Source organism: Gymnodraco acuticeps, unplaced genomic scaffold (assembly GCF_902827175.1).
Source record: "Gymnodraco acuticeps unplaced genomic scaffold, fGymAcu1.1, whole genome shotgun sequence".
Taxonomy (NCBI): Eukaryota; Metazoa; Chordata; class Actinopteri; order Perciformes; family Bathydraconidae; genus Gymnodraco; species Gymnodraco acuticeps.
This window is the reverse complement of record NW_022991503.1, coordinates 21,961-43,434: the sequence shown is the minus strand read 5'-3', so window position 1 is coordinate 43,434 and position 21,474 is coordinate 21,961. Positions and strand designations below refer to the sequence as shown.

General features: G+C 39.2%; 1 protein-coding gene across 2 annotated transcripts; it reads left to right on the top strand.

Moving 5' to 3' along the window:
• The first annotated feature begins 4,666 nt into the window (after positions 1-4,666).
• On the top strand, positions 4,667-18,576 carry tbx20 (T-box transcription factor 20). 2 transcript variants are annotated; one of them, XM_034196824.1, is made up of 8 exons: positions 4,667-5,077; positions 6,202-6,439; positions 7,591-7,755; positions 8,713-8,821; positions 10,821-10,979; positions 11,355-11,431; positions 13,325-13,437; positions 15,658-18,576. In XM_034196824.1, the coding sequence occupies exons 1-8, from the start codon at positions 4,948-4,950 to the stop codon at positions 15,966-15,968; spliced, it is 1,302 nt and encodes a 433-aa protein (XP_034052715.1). In that variant the 5' UTR covers positions 4,667-4,947; the 3' UTR covers positions 15,969-18,576. The 2 variants fall into 2 exon arrangements, with proteins under 2 accessions (XP_034052715.1, XP_034052714.1); XM_034196823.1 differs by having other exon boundaries at positions 13,322-13,437.
• The last annotated feature ends 2,898 nt before the right edge of the window (positions 18,577-21,474 follow it).

Below are 21,474 nucleotides of genomic sequence, written 5' to 3'. Positions count from 1 at the left end.
TGTGCTTAATGTACATAGATAATTATATCATACATCATATATAAACAGAGGTGTAAACGGTGGTAAAACAGTATATAATAAAAGATAAAGTGTAACACCTACTTCCTGTATCCATAATCTTTTTCTTAATCTTTGCATTGTGTGTAGTCGTTAACACTTTGTATGTTGCTGTTACATTAAATATATTTTACTTACATACACACAGCTATTTTTTACCTACTTGCATGTACATAATAGTTCTTTGTTCACCTATATTTGCTCAGATTGGTATTCCTTGTTTTCAGCTCTACTGTATCTAGCTTTCCGTAAATCGTCAAAATAACGTCAACGCAACTTAAAACCAGAGTCAAATGCAGACATGTCCAATAAAGCTGGTTGGTTGTTGTAAAGCAGGGGGGTCAAACTCAATTTCATGGCGGGCCACATCAGCATTATGGTTGCACTCAAAGGGCCGGTTGTAGCTATATAAATATACATATATAAATATATAATATATATATAAAATTATGTATTATATTACATTATTGCCTCTGTATTTGATTATTATCGGAGAGGGTATAATGACTTCATAATTAACTAGTCTGAAAGCAGAAGTCTGGGGAAAATAATTACAACCAATTGCAAGTCCCTTCAGTGCGCATGTCACAAAATGAGATGCATTGTGGGACATGTAGTATATGGGCAATGTACTTCTGTAAAGTGGCATGTAACCGTATAATAAACGTATTCTATTCTTTGCAAGCTCTTGAGGGCCGCATAAAATGAAGTCGCGGGCCGTATTTGGCCCCCGGGCCTTGAGTTTGACACCCCTGTTGTAAAGCAGGCATTTCCTATCAGTGTGTTGAGGAAATAAAAACACATATGGTCTCGATAAAGCCAAAGACTCCAATTCTCTTTAGGTGACGTCTAGACCGGATTCAGTCCCTATCAAGTTAAAAGCAAAGTAAGGATGTTCTTTAATCCGTTTTGAAGGCTTTCTTCTTCGATTGAAGTCATACGATGATAACAGTTTGATAAACTATACTGCAGGCCACTCAGAGACACCATTAAACCAACTGTCTGATAGTGAGAGAGTTATTAATGGCCCTATAGAAGTTATGTGCATTTCCTGTCGCGTGACAACTGTGTGTGTGTGTGTGTGTGTGTGTGTGTGTGGTGTGTGTGTGTGTGTGTGTGTGTGTGTGTGTGTGTGTGTGTGTGTGTGTGTGTGTGTGTGTGTGTGTGTGTGCTAAAGATTAGGGGCTCACTGGTGTGTGTCGTAGAACAGATTAACCCAAGACTGCTTCTCCTGCACTCAATAAGGTTGTGTGTGTGTGAGAGAGAGAGAGTGTGTTGTAAAGGCATTTCTCACAGTTGCTGAGGGTCTCACACACCACATAACGAGGGCAAAAGGCAGATTCTTTTCACTGTATGATTGAAGAAGGAAACTGTACAAAATCTGAAGTGCATTATGTGACAAAAAACGAACCAACGTTTAGGACCATAAAAGAGACGGAGAAGTTAAGTTAAGGTGCATTACCTCCAACAGAAGCCGTCCCCATTCTCTCCACATGAAAACTACCACAAAACCACAAAAATCTAACACAACACACATATTCCCGGAACTTTAAATCGGTGTTTGTTTCCCCGGGGACTCTTTTGTTCGCACACCATGGAAGTAAAACAGGACAGGTGAGTGTTTAGAACATTATACGTTGTTTTAATATATATATATATATATATATATGTACCTTTACAATAACGCTCTCAAAGCTGTATCATAGACGCTCCTGTTGTTTGACGGAGACACGGAAAATGGCTCCGCTAACCTGTTGAACCCATAGACTGTATAAAGGTTGAACCCCATCCCCCCCGGTCATCTGCAGGAAACAGCGTCTGAGGGCTCCTTAGTATTTAATAAACTATGAATGTTTCATATCCATGTAACGGGAAGAAAAAAACCACAAAGCTAGCGCTGAGCCTCTGAATTAGCCACGAGCGAAACAATCTTAAGGCCGTTAGCACAGAACTCTAGCTATACCGATCGATGTACTTATTGGATCTGCACAAACAAGCTTAGATAACATCCTGAGAGTCCACAGATTCTAGAAATATAAGTATCATCACTGAGCGATCAGAACTCGTGACAAGGGAAGCAAAGACAACACACGACGTAGCTTTAGGTAGCAAAACACGGAGATATGCTCACTTTAGCTGTTATTCTGATCAACAGTCGTGTTCAATGGCATTAAAACGAGAAAAAACGTGGCTGAAGGTTAATCCATAGGTTAATCCAATGTGTCTGTCACTTTGAAAAAAGTATTGATAATCCATAATTCAATTTGTATGCAAAAATCGGAGAATAAATATTAGCTGCTAATGGTAGCCACCAGAGTGTGTTGCAGCTCCGGTTTTGGCTACGCGTCACTCTCACTCCTTATTTGTGTGTGTATGTGGAACTTTCCCTCGATTCCATTGGCTCTAGCGGTCAAATCTAGCGGTTAATCATCAAAATTGACCAAGGGGGGCCAGAGATATGGAAAATCCACCCAAATGGCCCCAGAAGTGTTTTATTTTGTTGCTAAATCTCTCTTAAAAATGTCAAATGTCACTTGTTGTGCATCAATCTTGATACAGGGTACTTATTATATGTTGTACTTTGGATTCCTAAAGCTTTTAGTCTACTATCCCATCATTCAAGGGTGGTTTTCACTATAAGTAAAAAAGAACTTTTGGACCGACAATATAATTTACAGTTTTCATGTTCAATCTGAATTTTCTTTAAAATAAAAAACATCTATATTGATTCTGACTTTTCTACATCCAACTCAAAGGTTTATTACTTTGAGAAAAAAGATTATTAATATTCCCCTTTTAGAAGTGTAGTTATGGTCATTTGTTCTGGAAATGTCATTTTCGAGCCTGAGACCTGAAAAACAGGGATGGGGTTTAACAGGATAATCACTCAATACAATCACCTCTCAGTTTACCTGCAGATTATATCGACATTCAATAAAGTTTTTTGTTTTTTTAATGTAACACGTGCTTGTGTCATTATTCTACTGTTAATATGACATTGTTTTCCTGTGCAAGACATCTAACAACTGTGTCGACTATACAAAACATGGATACCCTGGGAAAAAAACAGCCAATCAGAAAGGCCTTTGTGATTACCGAGGGTTGTTGCCAGGTAGGTTACAGCAAGACGAATTCCTCCTATGAGTTCATAGGAGGAATTCGTCTTGCTGTTTTTGGTGCATATACATAAACATGCAAATAAAAACAATGATAAAGACATATTTTAGGGAATAACATTAAACTAAAGCAATATTTACATTGAATACTGATGGTATAGGTATACCTGTGCATATGTGCATTTTACTTTATCAGGCTATTTTTCTAAAACAGTTTCTAAAACGTACAATATTTAAACAAACACGCACTACGAATAACATTCTTACATTACATCTCTTGTATAAGCAACAATGTTTAACATATAATGACTGCTGGCCAAGTTCCCATAAATAAAATCTAAATCTTAAGCCTGATCTGTAGTTAAAAAAAAAAGGCTATTATTTGCATTAATAAACAGAACAGGACACGCTAAAGCACTATTGTATATTGGGCATCATTGCAGTAAGAAAGTGTTTGGTTGAAAGGCAAAATCCTCCAGACTATAGTGACTCAAATGTTTTTATTTCTAAACAAAACTGTTTTTTTGCCCACATTATTTGGTGACACTCAGAGGAGAGGGTTTCTGGTTCTAGTTCATATTTAATCTTATTCTAAAAAATTAAATGTGTGTTTTAGTGAGAGTGTGAAGCATCACTTTATTGCTGCCATTAATTATCAAATAGCTCCATCTTGGGCAAACATCTCTGCTGTTGACATGTTGGGTTAGTGACTCTCAACATGAGGTCTAGGGCCCTCCAGGGGTCCGCCGGCACGTCAATTCCACTTGTTATTTCTCTCCTTTATTGTCCAAATTAATATGTTTTCCTCACCATCATTTCCCCATATCATGAAGACACATTATTCTTAAACCACACTCAAAGTTCAAATAAAATAGTGCAAGATAATGGTGCAAGACTAATGTGCAAGTAATGAAAGAAGTGAAATAAATTAAAAATAGAATGTAATAGTATGAACATGCCATCCACTTGTTACTTCCCTATTTTATATTGTCCAAATAAATATATTTTTCTTACCATAAGTCATTTCCCCTCTGTCATCACCCCATATGAAGTCATTATTCTTAAACCACACTCCCTGTGTATTCTCTGCAACATTAAGCATATTGTACTATTTTTTTTTAAATTACATTTATATAGTTCACTTCTTCCGCATTACTACTTTGGTCTTGCAACATTATTTTTGCACAATTGTGTTTCTTGTCTGTTTCTTCTTGCATCATTTGCTATTGTTTTTTACGTATGTCTCATGTTGCATTGTTTGAGGAGCATGGGACTTGAGATGTTCATTGCATTATCCACCCTGTATGTAGCAGCTGTGCATATGACAATAAAACCTTTGAATCTTGAATTTGACATGTATCAGGATTTTTTATTGGCTGCTGCTGTGGGACAGTGCAGAGTGTGACGTGGAAACAGACGCAGTGATTGGAGGGAGGCCGGGAATTATAAGGGGAGGCTGCCTCGGACTGAAGCTTCCCAAAGAGCAGCGGCTTCAGATCAGGCACCGCAGGACAGAGTTAGTGGAGTCAGAGCCTCTTCCTCCACAATGCAGCCGACAACTCGACTCACAACCCGGCAGTAACAAGTGTTTCCAAAGCGGCGAATATTTACGCGAGAAGAGTGTGCGTAAAGAGCGAGGACAAACTGTGCGTAATTTTCTCTTTTTTTCTCTCTTGGAGTGAAAAAGCAGGCGGGGTTAAGCTTTTCCTGGAGGATTTTTTTAATTTATTTTTCATTTAAAGGGGAGTATTTTGGTCACAGACTTATCACCGACATGGAGTACACGTCGTCCCCGAAACCGCAGCTCTCGTCCCGGGCAAATGCTTTCTCCATAGCCGCCCTGATGTCCAGTGGGAAGCCCAATAAGGACAAGGAGACGGAGGAGAACACCATCAAGCCTCTGGGTGAGCATGGAAGAGGGCATGCAGAATTAAATATAAAGCACATTTGAGTAGAAATCAGGTGATTTTATGCGTAAAATTATAACTGTTAAAGGAAGGATTTAAGTGGAGACATGCAGCCAATGTAGCAACAGAGAGGAAAAATAACCAAACTGCAATCAATTCTCTATTTAAATAATCTACAAGTGTGATAACATGTCACAAGACAGCTAAATAAATATATATATATATATTATAAGCGAATAAAGTAGTGCATTGTGCTAAAAAAAAACGGTGCAAAAAGGGAACAGTCAAGGCTTCAGACAAGTAAATAAATAAATCCTGATAATTTCACACAAAAATAGCTTGTTATATTTACAAGGGAGTGTGTGTTTCATTATTTCGATTACAAAAAATGCATTTTTTTCTATTCTTTCAGTCATTAGTTATGATTTAAAACACGAAGGGGGAATGTGATTTGAATTGTGTGGTTCTTTTGAATTTTTACAAAAAATAAATAGTGATATTTTAGGCCCATACCTCACTGGGTTATGGAGCAGATCTCGGCAAACATTAAATACAATGTGAATGTCTTTTCATATTAATTGATGTCTTATATGGAACAATATGTGTTATTGAAGCTAAAGTGTGCCGGATTTCATCAAAGTAAAGTAAGGGATGCGCAAAATGTTTTATAGATGAATAAAACAACGGCATTTATTATTTGCATCACGTGGTTCATTCCCCTTAATGACGAACATTAAAGCTCTAGCCTAAATACCAAATATAAAATGTTGTTCCCATTTATTTCCCATTAACCAGGGCACAGAACAGTATGGATAATCTAGAAATAACAATGATTGAAAAGTGCTAAATACATGAGATTATAGACTTGTTATTAGATATATTCTCTTGTATCTGATTAAACAGAGCTTCAGATTCAGAATACTAAATATTAAATTAACATATAGTGAAAATGTGTCTTCGGCACTGGCAAATAAAATAAAATAACACTCATCATACACAAAAGACAACAACTCACACACACAACATAGAAATTGCATCAAGTGTCAGAGCTTCATGTTGGCAATACATTCCCAAAAATCCTCCTCACACTTCTGCTTATTTTCTTTTTCTAAAAAAAAAAGAACAATTTGTGGAGAAGTCTTCCTGCACGCAGCAGTCCCTCGCGGACCTGTCCTCGCTGGAGGGGCACGGGGACTACAGCGGGAGCGCACCCGCGGTGTGCACGGAGCCGCTCATCCCAACCAACCCCGGGGTCCCGAGCGAGGAGATGGCGAAGATCTCGTGCTGCCTCGAGACCAAAGAGCTGTGGGACAAATTCCACGACCTCGGCACCGAGATGATCATCACCAAGTCCGGAAGGTAGACCAATCAATGTCTGTGTAAAGATGTGATTCATTCTCATAAAAGGTCATTTTCATTTTACTTGACTGACTTTTATGAATATTTTGTTACTTTATTATATATCCAAGAGTCTCATGCAATATACAAATATATAATAAAATAATAATAATAATTGCCCCCCCCCTTTTTGATTTGTATGTTTACTTATTTTATGGCTTGTGCGCTGAGCTGTGTGATTTTTGTATTTTATTTACAACACTTTAGTCTAGAGGTTTTAAAGTGCTTTACAAATACATCTTTATTGTATGATGCAATCTTATAACATTTAATTGTTCCTGTTACTTAAAGGGCCGAAACCTTTATGCAGATGTTTTCGTAAAATGGGGAATGAATGCTTTAATGCGAAAACAACGCACACAAATATGTAGCCTGCTATCTTCTTGAGGTGTGCAGGTTCTTTGTCGCAATCCTCAGCTTTGGAAATATATTAAATTAGAAGAATCCTGCAGCCCTCTGACAGCAGATATGTGAACAGTTGACACACTGCAGAGTTCACGTGCTGATAAACACCTAGCCTACCTAACGTCCTGAGAGAAACAACGAGCTATGGGACCATATAAAGCCTTATTCAACAACCACTGGGTGTGCCCTTATACAAGTGAATTCATACATGTAATAGAAAGCCGAAGCCAGATGTATATTTGTATTATTTTCAAAAAGTATAACATTAGGCCTGTATTTCTGCACGTGTAAAAGCAAGAGAGTGTTTTGTTATAAATAATGTCATGCCGTTTTAGCAACGAAAAGAAAGGGGGGTGTGCATTCAGTTAGAAGAAATACACATGATAGTTAATTTATTGGATCCTCACTGTGTTTTTTATTTTACATTTCTAATTAATTTCAAGCCAACAACATAACAAAAATAGACAACGATTTTAGAAGGGAATTTTTCCTCCACCGATTTTATTAGGGCTTGGAAATAACATTTAGGAAATAAAAAATATTGAATAAGAAATAAATGAAAATCAAAGAAACCAAAATTATTCTTTGTGGCTATTGTATTCTCCGGGAGAGGAATGGATGTTTTTCAGTAGTTTCAAGTAAGCAACATGACCATATACATGTACCACAATAATAATTTAAAAAAACACCTGTCTCCTTTCCATCAGGAGGATGTTCCCCACCATCCGGGTCTCTTTCTCCGGGGTGGACCAGGACTCCAAGTACATCGTGTTGATGGATATCGTCCCGGTGGACAACAAGCGGTACCGGTACGCTTACCACCGGTCCTCCTGGCTGGTGGCCGGCAAGGCCGACCCTCCTCTGCCCGCCAGGTACACCCTCTCACCGGGACACACTCCGGGACACCTGTCATGGCCCATCGTAGAAAATACAGACTGTGAAAATCAATGACTGTTTTTAAAGTGTCAAGGCTATAATCTTTTAATTTTGTTTATGTACCTGACAGACAGACACGCTCATCGTTTTTATTGAACAACATGTGGGCCATATAGAAAACTGGAGAGCAAAGAGCTAATGGAGACCGATGGAATAATGTAATTGTTTACCAGGAAGCATCTGGGAACATTCATGCCATGCTGATTGATGTCATGAAGATGTCAATTCAACAATAGGCCAGATGAAGTCGTATTTGCTATTAATCCAGGCAATGACAGTGAGGTCATGTCCTCGGTATTTTCTTCGGATCATTTGCAGGTTTTAGAGTCAATAGGATTCTCAAATTTGACCATTTTAAGCCTAGCAAAAATAAGTTACTATATACATTTGAAATGATTCCAGTTTTCTGTCTTGGGTTATATTGAGGGACGTGATGTCCAAATATATAAGACAAAGAAATTAAATTAGGCAACTATTAAAAGGGTTATTTTAATACATTATTTAATACATTTCTGGGGAAAACCGAATTTATGATTGAGAGTAGACTAATAATTGCAGTCTACAAATATAATACTTATTTTGAATTTACATTTATATACGCTAATTCTTTAATTTGTAAATCATAAACAAATATTTGTATTTAATTAAATGGATTTTGATTTGTCCTGCAGCTATGCAATGTAACCTATAACCAATAACCTCGAAAATAATTTAAAACTATAAATTAAATATTTCTCCAATATTTAACGATCATATGGAACGCGGTTGCTGGGTGACTTATACTTTTCTTACTAGCCTTTTTTCACAGCTGTGCGTTGATTGGTTATCGAACACCGCTCAGCCAATCACAGTTGAGAATGTGACGGGGTTTTTTTTGTCTTCTTCCTCCTCAGGTTGTACGTGCACCCGGACTCCCCGTTCACCGGAGAGCAGCTCGTGAAGCAAATGGTTTCCTTCGAGAAAGTGAAACTGACGAACAACGAGCTGGACCAACACGGACATGTGAGCGCGTGTTACTCTTTACTCTGTCTTTGTTAACACACTAACGCACACGATGCAAATCAGTCAGTCAGTCGCCATTCAAGTAATACATCCGCGTCACGTAGGCCGTAAAACCAATGCATAGGTTTTACAATAGGCCTATATATATTACTGTCTGTAATTATTCTAATGCTTTAAGTCCTGAATTCAAAATCTTACCTCAGTAAAAGTACAAAATCAGCAAATTGTTCGTAAAGTATAAAAAGTAATCATTATGCAGAAAAATGTCTTTGATGTGTGTGTATAATTACATTCATACTATAGGTGACATGTATAGATAATGTTGCATCAATAAGCTTTTTATTAACAAAGTTCTGATTTCATTTTTGTAAAATATTTAAATAATTTGACTATTTTGTGGAGTTAGTCCACTAGTTTTTTATAGATGCATTTAGCTAAAGCTGTTTAATAAATGTAGTGGAGTAAAATTACAATATTTCCCATATTAATGTAGTAGAGTAGAAGTATAAAGTAGCATTAAATGGAAATACTCAAATACATGTAGCTCAAAATTGGGTACTACAGTACTATTTCCCACCTCTGGAAACATTGTGAAAATACATTAAGATTGCTGCATTTTACCAGAAAGGCAATACCTTGTGCCTGCTTATATTTGAGCTTTGTATAAAACTGTACTTAAAATGACTATTAGTTGTATTTGTGTTTAGGACTTCTGTTCAAATGTTTTTGTTTTAATTTCTGACTCACTAAATATGTCAGTTGAATTCTGGATATCGACCAAATTGCATGTGAAAACATTTGTTTAAAGGATCTTACAGAAATAGAGTTTCCATTGCAAAGCTTTGTCTCTGTGTCAGGTTCAAAGGCCGCTGGGACTTTATAATTACTCGCCTGTCAATACCAAGTCGCTCCTCTAATCCTCCTTTCCCTGAAGGCACCACGCCAAGCACAAGCAGGGAGCAGGAAAACATTTCAGAACCAAAAACATTTGAAGTTTATCCATGAATTAGCCATTAGACACAGCCTGAAAAACAAGGTGATTATTATCTTAAAGAGTTTTATAACCAGTCCAAAAATAGCTCCTGATGTTCACACGGAAGAAACCAAAACAAACAAAGAGCACATCGAACAAAAACAGGCGTTACTGTAAACCCCTTATCCAGATAGTGAATATTCATGTTTAATAAAGTCAATATTTTTACTTAAGCTGCTTGTTTTAACGAACACATTTTGTATACCAAAAATAAATTCATAAAATGGGGCGAAGCCTGCGAGCTAGTTCAGGCAGTCAACTCGAGCACTTATGCTGCATTCATACATAACGCCCCTTGCCACTCTGCAACCAACCAAACGGAGTCTCCTTAATACGCCGCTCTCCATGCATTGCTTGCTATTGCTATGTTAAAGAAACACCTGAGTTGTCTGACTGAAATGTGACATATAAAATAAAAAAAACAACATTTTTTAACGTTAATTAAGATGGGTCATTCTGGTGCTTCTGATCACATCACATGATCTTCATCAGCAGCTGGAGTTCGCCCAGTTTTCATTAAAAGGTTGGCATTCAAATCAACAATATTAAGCAGCACTTTAAAGACTTGTTAAACTAAAGGATGGCTTTTAAATGTGTTTAAATAATTAAAAATATGCACTTGTTGTTGGATAATGTGTGAACAATTCTGGAGTAAAGCCTTCAATTTTTTTGTATATCAACAGGATGAATTCTCATGTATTTTCTCAACATGTTTTCCATTGTTTAGTCTATAAAACGTCAAACGGCAGTGAAAACAACCTTCCTTTTTTCCCAAAGCCCAGTGGGATGCCTTCAAGCTAACTACGTAGCAATGATACGTGTGTCATAACCAAAAAGTGATGAACACAGGATTCCTGCCACCTTTTTCCACACCTTGACCCTCACTTTGACCGTCTGTCTTCACTGTTGACCCTTCACGTTTCCCATTGACCGTCATTCATTCTTGCCCCGCTTGTCCTCCTGCAGATCATCCTGAACTCCATGCACAAGTACCAGCCTCGGGTCCACATCATCAAGAAGAAGGACCACACCGCCTCGCTGCTCAACCTCAAGTCGGAGGAGTTTCGCACCTTCGTCTTCACGGAGACCGTCTTCACCGCCGTCACGGCCTATCAGAACCAGCTGGTGAGTGATGGGAATTAAAGGGCAATGTCTTCTCTTCTTCTTTGGATCAACTTGTAAACACTGCTCTTGCTTCCCATTAAAAGGAGAAGCTTCAAGACACATAGAGTAGCTTTTAATTATATCAAAGTAATTGGTCAAGTATTTAAAAAGTTCAATATAGGCTTTGAAAATGTTGTAATGTAGAGTATTGAAAAGTATCAATGGAAATACAGAAGGACAGTACCTGGCTAAGTATAAAGTTAATACGTATCTTTAAGTCCTGAGCGCCGTTGTGTTTGTAAAGAGAGCCGAGCTGCAGGAAGCCGCGTGTTGGGACACAGAAGGAGAAATGTTTTTAAAATAAAGGAGACGCATTTAAGCTCCGGTGTTTCCCAGATCACCAAACTGAAGATCGACAGCAACCCGTTCGCCAAAGGTTTCCGGGACTCCTCGCGGCTGACGGACATGGAGAGGTACAGGGGATTCTGGGTCCTGCGCCGTGTGTTTACTCACGATAAGATACAAGAGTGTGTGTGTGTGTGTGAGACAGAAGCTACCCTGTTTATATGTCTTTCTTTCTTTCCTTCTTTCCTCAATAGTCATTTTTTCATTTACATTCTTCCTTTTTTTTTTTACCTCTTTCCATATTTTCTTTCTTTTGTATTGTATCTTTCTTTCCTTTTTCTTTCTGTTCCTGCTTTCCTTTCTTCTCTTTTCCCCGTCCTTCCTCCCTCTGTCTTTGACTCTTGCCATCCCTTCTGACCTGGTCGTCTCCCTCATTCTTCCTTTATTTATTCTTTTGTCCTTTGCATTTTTCTTGTCTTGTTGAGTGTTTTGTTTTTCTCTAGTTTTATACAAACGTTTATTTGCCTTCTTCGATATATATATTTTTTCTTCAACCTTTTCATTCTTACATTTCTTTGTGTTTTTTCCTCATCTTCATCCCATCCTCCTAAATCATATATGATGTCTTTCCCTTTCCTTCCTTTCTTATCTCTCCATCTTGTATATCTCTTCTACTTTATTTAAGTGAATCATCCTTGTCTTTGTCTTTTCTTTGCCTCTCCATTTATTCTCTATTAAGTTCATGCTGTTTTACGTACTGTACCGTATTGTGCATAACAAATCGATGCCCCACACACACACACACACACACACACACACACACACACACAGTTACAAATCCCCATCCAAAGGATTTTTATTGACGCTGCCAAAACACACACTTCTCGTAATTCCTGATTCCGGCACTACGGCCAAAATCAGCTGACAAAATCAAACCATCTGCTCATTTCCCTCAATCGAACAATCTGAAGCAGAGACGTCCAAATCTGAGATCCAGACACCCCCCCCCCCCCCCCTCCTCTTCCTCCCACCTCCTCCTCCTCCTCTTCTTCTTCTGTGTCTTTCTCTTTTTGAGGGCTGTGAATTAGACCTGATCAATTGATCTTCGGGGAGCTGCAGAAATCACATTAGTCTGGAGTCGGCCACTGCACTAAAACACACTGTAATTCAATTGGCTGCAGTGACTGATAGAAACCAGCATGCAGCCCCCCCTCTTCCCCCTCCCCTCGCCCCTCGTGCATTGTGGGAGTTCGCTGTGGCCTCTGTGCCGGAGGGGCCCGACGCTGATAAAAACACACACATTTGTACTCCTCTGCTGACAGATATTGCACTTTCCTAACCTAATTGGAGCTGCAGAGGGAGGGGGGGCTGCTAATGTGGACGCATGGCTCTTATGACGCAGACCACTTGCCTGTCACACACACCACACACACACGTGCCCACTGCCTCCCCCAACAATTTGTGTCACTGTGTTTGAGAAGTGCTATCTGACAAGACTCAAATGAGCTAATGGACTTTGTGGGATAGTACACACACACATGCGCACACACACACACACACACACACACACACACACACACACACACACACACACACACACACGCACAGTCTGTACAAACATGACAACAACTACACACAGCATGGACACACACATATCAGACAACTAATAATGTGCAAACACAGACGAAGTTGGTAAACATTATTTGTATTGTGGCAAGGATTTTTTTTTTAAGCTAATTTATAATTAAAGTTAAAAATAATGAAGAAAAAGTCATAGATTTTATTGTAATGCTGGAACTGCAAGACAATATTTGTATTCAAGTGCTCGTAGCAAATATTTTGTATACACATTTTAGAGGTAAAAATGCAGGCGCTCATGTCGAATTCATATTCCACAATTATCTGCTGTGAAAATCCTCATGAACAAGAATTTGTGTTCTGTGTTTTGGGGTGCGTCATGAATCCCTACAATAGAAGCAAAGAGATTTATTTTGGGGCTCTCTCTTCGGCTTTTGCTGCAGGGAAAGTGTTGAGAATCTGATCCACAAGCACTCGTACGCCCGGTCGCCGATCAGGACCTACGCCGGAGACGAGGAGAACATGAGTGAGGACGGACTGAGCATACACAACAGAGGTGAGAACACACACACACACACAAATGCACACACACCTTGTTGGAACTTTTGATTAATGATTTGAATATTAACCAGATTGATTTTGAGTTAAATTCAGTTTTTATTTAAAGAGACCCAATTGTGCTTTTTAGGGTTTTCCCTTTCCTGTAGTGTTATAGGTTTGTGTGCCTATGGTCTGTAAAGGCTACAATCTCAAAGTTCCCTGATACTGATATACACCTGAACATCAGCAGGAGAGGACTCTTTAAAGTAGAGACACTACATACTGATATACACTTGAACATCAGCAGGAGAGGACTCTTTAAAGTAGAGACACTACATACTGATATACACCTGAACATCAGCAGGAGAGGACTCTTTAAAGTAGAGACACTACATACTGATATACACCTGAACATCAGCAGGAGAGGACTCTTTAAAGTAGAGACACTACATACTGATATACACCAGAACATCAGCAGGAGAGGACTCTTTAAAGTAGAGACACTACATACTGATATACACCTGAACATCAGCAGGAGAGGACTCTTTAAAGTAGAGACACTACACACTGATATACACCTGAACATCAGCAGGAGAGGACTCTTTAAAGTAGAGACACTACATACTGATATACACCTGAACATCAGCAGGAGAGGACTCTTTAAAGTAGAGACACTACATACTGATATACACCTGAACATCAGCAGGAGAGGACTCTTTAAAGTAGAGATACTACATACTGATATACACCTGAACATCAGCAGGAGAGGACTCTTTAAAGTAGAGACTCTACATATTGATATACACCTGAACATCAGCAGGAGAGGACTCTTTAAAGTAGAGACACTACATACTGATATACACCTGAACATCAGCAGGAGAGGACTCTTTAAAGTAGAGACACTACATACTGATATACACCTGAACATCAGCAGGAGAGGACTCTTTAAAGTAGAGACACTACATACTGATATACACCTGAACATCAGCAGGAGAGGACTCTTTAAAGTAGAGACACTACATACTGATATACACCTGAACATCAGCAGGAGAGGACTCTTTAAAGTAGAGACACTACATACTGATATACACCTGAACATCAGCAGGAGAGGACTCTTTAAAGTAGAGACACTACATACTGATATACACCTGAACATCAGCAGGAGAGGACTCATTAAAGTAGAGACACTACATACTGATATACACCTGAACATCAGCAGGAGAGGACTCTTTAAAGTAGAGACACTACATACTGATATACACATGAACATCAGCAGGAGAGGACTCTTTAAAGTAGAGACACTACATACTGATATACACCTGAACATCAGCAGGAGAGGACTCTTTAAAGTAGAGACACTACATACTGATATACACCTGAACATCAGTAGGAGAGAACTCTTTTTAAAGTAGAGACACTACATACTGATATACACCTGAACATCAGCAGGAGAGGACTCTTTAAAGTAGAGACACTACATACTGATATACACCAGAACATCAGCAGGAGAGAACTCTTTAAAGTAGAGACACTACATACTGATATACACCTGAACATCAGTAGGAGAGAACTCTTTAAAGTAGAGACACTACATACTGATATACACCTGAACATCAGCAGGAGAGGACTCTTTTTAAAGTAGAGACACTACATACTGATATACACCAGAACATCAGCAGGAGAGAACTCTTTAAAGTAGAGACACTACATACTGATATACACCTGAACATCAGCAGAAGAGGACTCTTTAAAGTAGAGACACTACATACTGATATACACCTGAACATCAGTAGGAGAGAACTCTTTAAAGTAGAGACACTACATACTGATATACACCTGAACATCAGCAGGAGAGGACTCTTTAAAGTAGAGATACTACATACTGATATACACCTGAACATCAGCAGGAGAGGACTCTTTAAAGTAGAGACACTACATACTGATATACACCTGAAAATGAGCAGTCAAAGTCAACTTTATTGTCAATCTTTCAGTTTGTGTGTACAGACAGAGAGATCGAAATACCGTTTCCCACAATCCCGAATCCAAAAACAAATATATATAAAAATATGTATATCCTATATATATACACAATCAAAGACACATTTATACATGCACACATTAAGACCTAAATAAAAGCACAACAATCAATATATACAAAATAACAGTCACTTCAATATCTTTAAAAGCCTACAGTTAGCCACTTCCACCCTAATACCTGTGTGTCCTCCTGCAGGCTCAGCGTTCTCCGCCTCAGACAACCTCTCCCTGAGCTCCTGGGTCACCTCCGCCTCGGGTTTCTCGGGCTTCCAGCACCCACAGTCTCTGTCGGCCATGGGCTCCGGCTCCCTGCCTCACCCCATCCAGGGCTCCCTCCCCCCCTACAGCCGGCTGGGCATGCCCCTGACCCCCGGCGCTCTGCAGGGCAGCGGGCCCTCCTTCCCCTCCTTCCACATGCCCCGCTACCACCACTACTTCCAGCAGGGGCCGTACGCCGCCATCCAGGGGCTGCGGCACCCCTCCACCGTCATGACGCCCTTCGTATGACTCCGTCCTGGGGGAGGAGACGGCCCATCTTCACCTCAACACCCCAGAGAAAGCAGTTATCCCTCCACTCACCACTCCTCATCCTGTTTGTACCTTTCCCCCTGGTCTGTGTAAATAGTTTAGCGAGCGAGAGGAAGGGGATTCGGCGTTCTGATGATGAAAAAAAAGGACTGTGGCGCCTCGTGTTTCTACGAACGCTTTACTGACATTGTACAAACGACCTCAAAACAACCTAAGACTGTACAGTGGGGCGTGTTTGGTTTTGGCCCTTGAAGAACAGAAAGTGGATGCTCACCTTAAAACTCAACTGAACAATATTTAGAAGACCCTCTGAAGGGTCTACGAGGCTTTACATTCGAAAAGGAGAAGACAAACTTGACTAACCCCTCAAAGGACATGTACTAAGCTGTGTGACCCTGTAATAAAGCAGCCTAAGAAGAGGACTTTGAGAGACTCACCCGACGCTGCAGTTTGGTGGACACTGAGGACATTTCAGCGTCGCAGACTCTCAGCTTTTCTCTGTTTTTATAGAAAGCCAGCCATATGTACAGCTCCTCGCTCAGTTCGAAATAATGTCTGTTCAAATGCATTAATGCAACATTTACTCGTATGGAAATCCTCTCTGTAGATTGCTAAAAGAAAATATTCAAAGGACGCATGCTGACCGCAGTAGAAACACGCTGGGGAACTTTATATGGAATATTATGGGATGATTAAGCGCTAACCTGCAACAGGGTGAAGGCTCTTTGTGTGCTTTAAAGGCTCGGTCAATAAAATAAAAAAAACGACAACAAAATCTATTAATTTATATCAAATCTGTGGATGATTCGGAATGATTTTCCTGCAGTTATTCCTCAGAACACGTTGACAGTGACCGATAGCTAACTGTCCCCACAGTGCCGATGTTACTGAAGTTACAAGAGACGGATAAATCAAAAATGTTGGAAACTATACTTGTTATTTATTTATATGAAAAACAAACGGTTCAAAAATTGGCTCTGATATGTCAAACAACTTCCATAAAATCATGTATTTATATTATTTCCCCCCGTCAACATGTTCTAACGACCCTCACGCCACATGCGTTTGCTGTGGGAGTTACTGGTGTGACTGGGCCTTAATTAAGATGGAGTCAACGACACAATGTGTTTAAATCATCAGGTTTCAAGAAGTCCGATTTGACTTCAGTGACCATAAATGTGTTTCCTCTGGGCTTTAGGGGAACAAACAGGCTTTAATTTAACCTCATTAATCATGCATTGACATGTCTTGTAATGTCCATAAACATTTGAAGGGTAACAGTAGCGTGACGCAGCATGAGTGTGAAACATCCCTGTGTGGCCTGCAGCCTGTTAGCGCTCGCTGTTAGCGCTCTGATTCATGGCTGCAGCTCAGCGAGGACAGAGCGTCTGCACCTGGAAGTAATGGCTCTGCTCTCTCATTTAAAACATGCAGGCTACTAAAGGCAAGTGGTGACACTCATTAGCGGTGCAGGTGCATACAAACGGCAGCTCACTGGGGAGAGTCATTTATTTAAGAGATATGAAGAAATACAAGTTACACAGCAGGTGGCGTTGACGTACCTGAAGCACCACATTTTACATCAAGTAGCTCATGATCAAAAACTCTCCATCTCTTCGTGTCACTGTCTATAAATGAATCCTAAAAACTAGAGACGGATATATCTGTGTTTGTCGGCTGATAAATAACAACAATTTGCAGAGATGTTATTCATAAAAACACTGTCCATTTTGCCACTTTTGTCCCACTTCACTTATTATTCCTCGGTGCTTTTCTGATTAGAGTCTATCACATATCAGAAAATAGCATGTCCAAATGATAACATCCAAGAAGTTAAGGTGACAAATTAAATTGAATGTATGATCATCTTTCTAAACCCTCACAATATCAGTTTTCTGTCAGACATCAAGTTTTTTTCCAAGACTAATTGCTAGAAAATGACTGATACAATATAGATTTCAAAACAACTTCCAATAATGTTCCTATAGGGGAAAATCTCACTTTGACGGACAACATTCTGGTGCAGATCTTTTGCCGTGAGGCTGTCATGATTTATGTGAAAAAAATCCAAAGACACAAATCTATAAATATGTGGGCTTGTTGCATCAGAAATGGGACGTCGTGTTGATGTATGACTGCTTTATGGACGATTAAGACTTTTCTCTGTGCAGGGTTATAACTAATGTATACATTTGGGTTTCACAAACACTGTTAATGTCACAGTTTGCCACATTTCTCACATCATATGAAGCCAGTTGAAGTTGAATATGGACATATATGCTCTTCTGACCCCTTGCATAATCACTCGTGTGCAAGCAGCTCGTTTTATCCCATCTGTTCATTGAGGACGTCTCCTAATTTACCTTTTAATTGAGCTTTGTGTGACAGGTGTGTACATGAACCGAGTGTTAATATCATCAGCGTAACCATAAGCCCCTCCCCCTTCACCACTGAGAATAATCTCCCTTTTTTTTAACATGAAAACGTTTTATTTTGTATGCCATGATATGACACCGAACAAGATTTTTAAGTGCAATATATTTATTTTGCTCTCTGGAAAAGTAATGTGTAATGTACTATGCCGCATTTAAAAAAAAAAAAAAAAAAAAATAGTTATTTGTAAACATTGAGAAATATATATCACCACCCAAAAATCTGTGTTTTTGTTTTCACTTCTCTCTCCATGAATCACAGAGTCATTAATACATTAAATTATAAGACCAATTCAAAACTGCAAAAGGTATTTAAGGGTTCAGGGAAGATTTTTTTATTTAGAAAAGCCAGCATTTTGGGGGATTTCTTTCTGTTTTTCCAGCTTACCCATTTAAATTATTTTGTATCTTTCAGTTTGTATGCAAAATATTAAACGTTGAGATGCCAGATTGGACAGCAGTAGCCACGTTATGTTCCACTGAGAAACGACAACAAATCTTCTTTCTTGAACTTCACCATGATATAAAGACACAGCTCTTATAACTACATTTTTAGGGCTAATATTGAAATATTTCTCCTTTGTTATATTTCTAAGCCATTTAAAGAATGTTATATTATCCAGTTTGAAGTTGGGATTACATATAAAACATTAAGAAGGCAACATTAGTTATCTAGAACTTTTACATCCCTGAGAAAAACAGCAGAAACTGATATGAGTATCTCTAACAGATCCTACACCGCCACCTAGTGGTCAGCTGTTGTATTGCCTTGTTCCTCAACAGGTTCAGCTTTCAGATGTGTCCATGCCTCTACATCACATTAGCAGGAGTGATCTAAAATTATTTAAAATGGGCCATCTGATGAAACACAAGTCAGAATAATACTTCAACAGACGTATTCATGAAAAAATACTAGCTGCAGATAACCTCGCAGTCAGGGCTCAGTCTGCAGGGACTTGGTCTTTGAACTGAAGGGTTGCCGGTTCACATCCTTATCGAGAATAAACAAAAAGACATGACGACATGAGAGTTAAATCCTGACCAAAGATCATGACTGCTGCAGTCACTTGATTAGTGGAGATCATATGTTGAACTGTTGGAGGAGCCTGTGACCTGTGTTTCATTGACATATCTGTAGCTAATGTACGAATGACAATAAAGCCTTGAATCTTGAATCAGGAACACCTGATCACGCTCAGCAGAGGCGGAGCCAGGAGCTGATCAGGTGTTCCTGAGCAGTGAGGAGAAGGAGAACAAAAGGGGTGTCGTATTCATAATCTGTACTAACTGTAAAGTCCACTGAGACAAATGTAAAATGTGTGATATTGGGCTATATAAATAAACTTTGGTTGATTGATTGATCGATTGGTTGAGGGGGAGACGAGTAACAAAGCCATCAAAGTGAAGAATCAGTACACAGAACATCACAGACTCGCAAAGTGATGAAAATATTACATCAGCTTTCTCATACTTTATGAAACTGAACATCAGTATTAAAGAAATCATTTGCTTATTGTATTTTTAAAAAAATGAAGGAGGTAAAACTCAAGAGATAGGTTGTATGTAGACAGTAGGGGGTCTTAGCCTCAATCCAGAACACACCCCATCCTGCTCCCAGAAATACTCACTTGCAGACCAAATTTGGACCAATCTGCCGTAGAAAATAGTCCCCAACTTATTCTCCTTTAGAGTAACATTTTCACAAAACTAGTGACCAGCTAGTTTAGGCAATGTGTAACCTGTTCTAAGAACCACCTGCATGAACACGCACACACACACACACACACACACACACACACACACACACACACACACACACACACACACACACACACACACACACACACACACACACACTCTCTCCACTGAGTCTAATGATGCCTCCATCAAACAGATAGTTCGAAGTTAAACGCCTTTTGGTGAGAGCTACTCTCCTAATTTCTTTGAATAAAGAGCTACAGACAGGAAAGGCCTAAATCCAATCCAATCTGTTTCTTCTCACTTCCCACTTTCACTTTGTTCACATGGAGGGTCTGCTATATAACGTAACACCCCAAAGATGGAGGTTGGAGAGGCCTGATTGGAATCGGGCCGTATGTTAGACGCAGAGAGCGACCGTGGTTCTTTATGTTTAAATGAACTAGATTGTCTTTGCGAGCCCTCAAAGAGCTTTGCATATACAAGTGTTATTACACAGACAGGAGCTGGCACACACTTGATCAGGAAGACTACAATTCACACACACTCACACCGTTGGCCAATCTCCCCCAAGGACACTTCGACATGTTGACTGACCTCCAGATTTGAAGATCAGCTGAGCCACAGCCACCCTTATCTCTTTCATTTAAATGTAACCCATCATGTCAAGAAAATGACCAGCTGTTAAGATGATGAGATAATTACTTCTTTAAATGATTGCAACAATGACCAATTATTTCAGTAGTTGGTTTGAGTCTTCTCTTGTTAACTATAATGTACATTTAGATTTCATTATTAAAAAAAACACTAGCCTTAAGCACACCATGTTCATATGTTCAGTCCAATTTTGCTAAAAGGATCTAAAATAACTACGACCTCACATTGTGTCGATCAGGTTTACACAGCAACTCTTAAATCTTTGTGTTTCATTAAAGTCCTCAGGTTGGATTGTCTGCCTTTTTCACCTCCGTCCTGCCGTGTGTGTCTGAAGATGTCTCCTCATCGCTTAAATCAGAAACGTAACCCTTCACGTCAAGAGAATTACCAACTGTTTCCCTAAAATGATGAGTCAATTAACTATTACAATTATTGCAACCATGTCCATTTATTTTAGTAGTTTGTTTGAGTCCTTTCTTGTTGACAATAATTAAAATGTTTAATATGTTCTACACTAGCTTTAAAGGTGGGGTAGGTAATTCACTTCAGAAACACTTGTTATATTCCATGGAATGCTCTTAACATCCCGATAGCAATGAATATATTAAATGCTTTGACAATAAATACATACACAAATTAATCAGTGGAAGCCGTGGCGCTGTAAAAAGCACGACCAATCTTCTGAGCCGGCCCGGCTA

What these genes read in the sequence shown, in the direction of transcription:
- tbx20 (XM_034196823.1), top strand. Translation starts at nt 4,948, where the DNA reads ATGGAGTACACGTCGTCCCCGAAACCGCAGCTCTCGTCCCGGGCAAAT. An exon ending in GACCCTCCTCTGCCCGCCAG is followed by an intron (nt 7,756 to 8,712) that starts GTACACCCTCTC and finishes CTTCCTCCTCAG; the next exon opens with GTTGTACGTGCACCCGGACT. An exon ending in CGGCCTATCAGAACCAGCTG is followed by an intron (nt 10,980 to 11,354) that starts GTGAGTGATGGG and finishes GGTGTTTCCCAG; the next exon opens with ATCACCAAACTGAAGATCGA.